The following is a 5,148-nucleotide window of genomic DNA, read 5'->3' on the forward strand; positions in this document are numbered from 1 at the left end:
CGTAATAGCCCTGCCGGCCGGGCCCTGGGTCAGACCCTTTGAGCACCCCCTGCCTGCCTCTCCTGGCCCGTCCCACCCTCCTGGGTGTTTCCACACCCTCCACCGTAGGGGACCCCAGAGCTCACGGTGACCTCGTACCTGACAGGAGGGAAAGGCGGGACCCCGACAGACCCGCCCCTGGAGCGTGAGCAGCCATCTTTGCTGGACAGGGGGGAACCGAGGGCTAGAGCTCAGGGGACCCACCCGGGCTCGAGGCCGACCTGGGCAGGGGTGGCTGCTCCGGGTGGCCAGGGAGACCCTGAGGCCTCGGAGGGAGGCGTCTGGTGGCCGTGGCGGAGGGGCTTCACCTGGAGCCGGGGGTGGGCGTAGAACTCGTTGAGGAAGTCCATGAGCAGGTCGACCTGGAGGGAGCTCACGCACAGCACCACGTGCCTCTCCGTCTGGGCCCGGTGGCGGCTGTAGTTGCCCCCCGACTTCTGCCGCTCCATCCACAGGTAGACGAGCTCCTCGAACTGCAGGGGACAGCGGGGTGAGTACCAGGCGGCCTGGGTGACAGCCACCTCAGGGAGGGCCTTTCCCACCTGGAGGTGCAGACGCTGATCTCCGGGCAACCCAGAGCAGGGACAAAGGGAGGAGGCGCCTAGTGGAGGCCGGGCAGAGGCTGTGACAGAAACGGGTGTGTGTGGCCCTGGCCGGGGGCCATGCAGGGGCAGGGCGGGTGACCCTGCCGGCCAGCGCCAGCGGAGGGCAGCTCCTGGCCTCAGACCTCCCTGGGGCCGGGAGTAGGTGCAAAGCCCTTGCTCTGGACACGCAGGGGCTCTGGGGCCCTTGCCCCTCCTGTGCCCCTGGCACTGATTTTGGAGTGAGCTGCCAGTGTGTCAGGAAACTCTCAGCCCCTAGAATCAGGAGTGGCTCTCTTGACAGTAACGGTGACCGAATCAGGTGTGCAGAATCCTGCCTTTAAGAGGTTGGTGGCTCGAGGCTGCAGGTCCGCGGACGCCATCCAGCCGGTTCACACCCTGCATGTGAGCCTCGGGTGCCGGGACCCGTGAGCGGCATATGGGTAGAGCAGGCCACGCGTCACAGAGCCGATGTGGGGCTGAGGGGACTCAGTGGTGGCATGGGCAGCTCTGCAGAGCTGTCTGGGTGCTGACCACCGGGGCCTCTCTTGGCACCTGTGTCTGGTTCCGTCTGTGGGTCAAAGTCTCTGGCTTCCTCTACCTCAAGCACTGAGTTCACCACTTACGTAACACATTTCTTTTCTTCTTTAAAAAATTTTTTATTGAATCAAAATTGCTTATACAAATTTTGGGGGTTCAACATTGAGATACGTTGATCAAATCAATATTACCAGCATATATATTGTTACAAATCATAATTATTCTTTATGCCCCTTGCCCAGTCTCTCCCCCCTCCCTCTGATAACCCTAGATTTCTTCTCCTTCTGAAAGAGTAATGGTTACTCTGTTAACCTGTTGCCTAGATGATCTGTCCAATGCTGAGAGGTGTGATCAGGTCCCCCAATATTATCACAGAGCAGATGTTTCTTCTGTCACTCTGGAATGGGCTTTGTGGAGAGAGACATCCTCTTCTTTTCTTTGGTCTCTGCTGGTGACTCTCCTTGTGTCAATGCACTCCAGTGGCTGGTGGACCATCTGTGTGGTGGCTGTCATGTCTAGCCACTTTCATTGCAGCCATGGTTATAGTGTTGGCTGTAGTGGGCCACCCACATTGAGGTGATGTTTTTGGCATGCTCCTTGGTGCTGGTGTTGTGCCTGGTTGTGGGGAGTGTCTGGTCCCCAGATCCATGCCTCGGGTCCCCAGGTGGGCCCTGAGGTGCTGGTGCAGTGTGCCAGGTTGTGGGAGGGTGGTCTGGTCCCCAACTCCATACCTCAGGTCCCAGGTGGGCTGCAAGGTGCTGGCACAGTGTGCCAGGTTGTGGGAGGAGGGTCCGGTCCCTGACTCCATACCTTGGGTCCCTGGGCAGGCCCCAAGGCACTGGTGCAGTGTGCCTTGTTCTAAGAGGGGGGTCCGGTCCCTGGCTCCATACCTCGGGTCCCTGGGTGGGCACCAAGGTGCTGGCACAGAGTGCCTGGTTGTGGGAGGGGGCTCTGGTCCCCTTCTCCATGTCTCAGGTCCATGGGTGGGTCCCAAGGCATTGGTGGTGTGCCTGGGCCAGAAGTAAATTTTTGTCCTTTGCTTACTTCCTGCATGTGGTGCTGGGGGGGCTCTGCAGGGGGGAACTTCCTGTGGGAACCAGTACTTGAGCTCTGTGATTTAACTAAATTGCTGCTTTGCTGCTATTTCCCTAGGGAAGGCTTTTTGTGCAGCTGAGGGTTTAATGATTGAACTTATAGGTACTTCTAGTTCTCCAGAGACTTGGTGCATCTGGGTTGTGTAGGAACTCTGATCTGGGCCTGGGTTTTTCATCAAACTGCACCCCACGCAATTCTATATTACTGCCCAGTCTCCTGTGAGTGGTCCTGCGCTGATTGGGGGAAGATCGGCTGTCCTTGCTGTGCCCCAGTGTTCCCCCAGTGGGCCCATACCCCCTATTGCCCATGCTCCAAACACTTCCCATGGGACGGGCCATGCGCTGGTCCCTTGTGATGACTCACTGGCCTCTGAATGGCTCCACTTTTTCAGCTGTTCTGGCTTCCCACTCCCGCGTAGGTCCATGGGAACCCTATTAGTGGTCTTGCTGTCCTGGGGGCCACCAAGGCCCTCTTCTCCCCTGCCACCTCCAAACAACTCCATCCGAAGGGCACAGCTGAGGCTTCTGCTGGCTCCTGCTGCATGCGCTCAGCAGCTCCAGCCTTAAAGTGGCCACAGCCCAAAATGCTCAGAGCAGTTTTTCTTTCTCTCATTGTAGTTTCGCCCACCTTCATGAACTCCGTAGGTCTCTCCTCCTCTTCTCCTGAGCTCCAGTGGCCCCAGCTTGGCTGATGTTACATTTTTATAGTTGTAAATTGGTTGATTTGTGGGAGAGAGTGATGCTGGGAACTGTCTATTCCACCATCTTGACCGGAACTCTTATTTAACATATTTCTAATTGAACGAGGGCAACAACCCTTGAAGTGTGCGTGTCAAGTGCCTGCTTTCTCCAGGGACAGGCCCTGCAGCTGGGGGGTGCCCAGGACTCTGACTGGTCCAGACAGAGGTTCCCATGCATGGTGCTGGGGGTGCTTTGCCACCAACACCCCAGTCCTGCGCCCCAGCTCTCACAGGCTACGTGGTTCTGAGCATGTTTCCTCATCTGCAAAATGGCAGAACAGAGTTTGCCTCCCAGGGCTGTGGGCAGGATTAAATGAGCTCATTACAGTGGGCTTGATGGTGACCCCCTAAAATTCATGTCCTCCTGGAACCTCAGGATGTGACCTGATTTAGAAATAGGGTCTTTGCAGGTATAATCAGGTAAGGTTAGGTCATCCTGGATTTGAGTGGGCCGTAAACCCAGTGACTGGGGTCCTCACAGGGAGAGGACAGAGACACGGGGTAGGCCACATGCAGATGCAGGCAGCGGCTGGAGCGACATGTCCACAGGCCTGGAAATGCCGAAGGCCACCAGCCACCGCCAGAAGTGGGAAGGTGTCACAGGAGGGATTCCCCCACGGCCTCCAGAAGGAACCAGCCACACCTGCAGCTGATTTTGGATCCTGGCCTCCAGACCTGGGAGAGGGCACACTCCTGCTGGTCAAGCTGCCCGCTGGTGGCAGTTTGTGACACCGGCAGCCCCAGGACACTCGGGTACTGAGGCAGGGACGACACTCAGCCCCGAGCCTAGGACGATGCTCTTGGTAGAAGCCAGCTGCGGTCATGATGTCTGGAAGGGAAGTTCACGAGCAGGGGCTTCGCTGTCATGATCTTCTCTAAGGGCATTAATGGGTCTATTTACTTCAACAGAAGAACAAACAGGGACCTCAGAACCCTCCTTCTTCACCAGGACGAGGTGCCTGGTCTCGCTGGCATCATTACGAGCAGGCAGGAAGCTGTGCACGTGGTGAGGTCAGCCACGTCATCCGTCCTGGTCACCCCAGCCCTGGGAGTGACGGGGAATGCCACCCCATGGCCGTGCCCTGCAGGCCTCCCCACCTCGGAGCACCTGCCCCGCCTGGCCTGGCTGCGGGGACGTGAGCAGAAGGGACAGTGTCCAGCTCCAAGTGGTGGCTTCAAGAGCCCTTGCTCCTGCTCTGCTCTCTCCTCCCTGCCACGAGCAGGGCACGTCCCGGACAGGGGCAGCTCCACCTGGCCAGTCACGGGAGGGAGAAAACACAGGCAGACCATTGGCTTCAAGAGCCCTTGCTCCTGCTCTGCTCTCTCCTCCCTGCCACGAGCAGGGCACGTCCGGACAGGGGCAGCTCCACCTGGCCAGTCACGGGAGGGAGAAAACACAGGCAGACCACGGCTGACTTGCAGGGCCCTGCGCTGACACAGAGCCCGAGCAACCAGCTGGGGTGTGGGCTGTTTGTCACTGCAGCAAAGCTGACTGATGCGATCAGATCTTGCAACGAAAGCCCATTAACTCTGCGAATTTCCCTGAAGAGGTCCAGGTGTAATTATGACGACTTTGTCTTCTTTCCTAATGAAGATCAGGGAGGTGGGGGCTCCCCTGATGCTCCAGGAGCAGAATGGGGGGCAGCCCCAGGACACGGCAGAGGCTGTGGATGCAGCAGAGGGACACGGCTGCACATGCTGATTGGGTTTTTAGCACAGGGTGACAAAACAGTACTGGCACAGTTGGGATTTCTCACAAGCCACTGTGGGAGGTCTCTCTGGCCAGTGACCTTAACTGGGGTGGAGAGAAATTCTTTTTGACAAATTTAATCGTTATGGTGCATATTCAGACTGACAGGCCCGCAGGGCCCCTGGAGGGAGGTCAGGCTGGGAGATGCCACCATGGGTCCCAGGAACAATCTGGTCCTCGACCACTGGGTGCCATGGGCCTCGCAGAGAAAGCAGAGGGAGGAAGCATCTTGCTCCTGCTTTACTTGAAAGCAACTCGGAGGTTTGCTGGGGCTGCGTTGCGGTTTCTCTTCCCTTCGGGGTGTACTGGGGTGGGCAGAGGAGCTGGATGGACAGGGAAGGCTGAGCTGTGTGGCTGGGTCAGGACCACGAGGTGCCATGTGCCTGCCTGGGAAAAGGGACTCA

At 58.1% G+C, this 5,148-nt stretch overlaps 1 protein-coding gene across 1 annotated transcript in view; it reads right to left on the bottom strand.

The window, feature by feature from the left end:
* LOC103604782 (potassium channel subfamily T member 1-like) overlaps positions 1-5,148 on the bottom strand; it is an 89,641-nt gene that overhangs the window by 27,310 nt on the left and 57,183 nt on the right. Inside the window, 1 exon segment of the mRNA XM_008589353.1 lies at positions 348-512. Within this exon segment, the coding sequence (XP_008587575.1) occupies positions 348-512 (165 nt within the window).

This window comes from Galeopterus variegatus, unplaced genomic scaffold, assembly GCF_000696425.1.
Source record: "Galeopterus variegatus unplaced genomic scaffold, G_variegatus-3.0.2 Scaffold5395, whole genome shotgun sequence".
Classification (NCBI taxonomy): domain Eukaryota; kingdom Metazoa; phylum Chordata; class Mammalia; order Dermoptera; family Cynocephalidae; genus Galeopterus; species Galeopterus variegatus.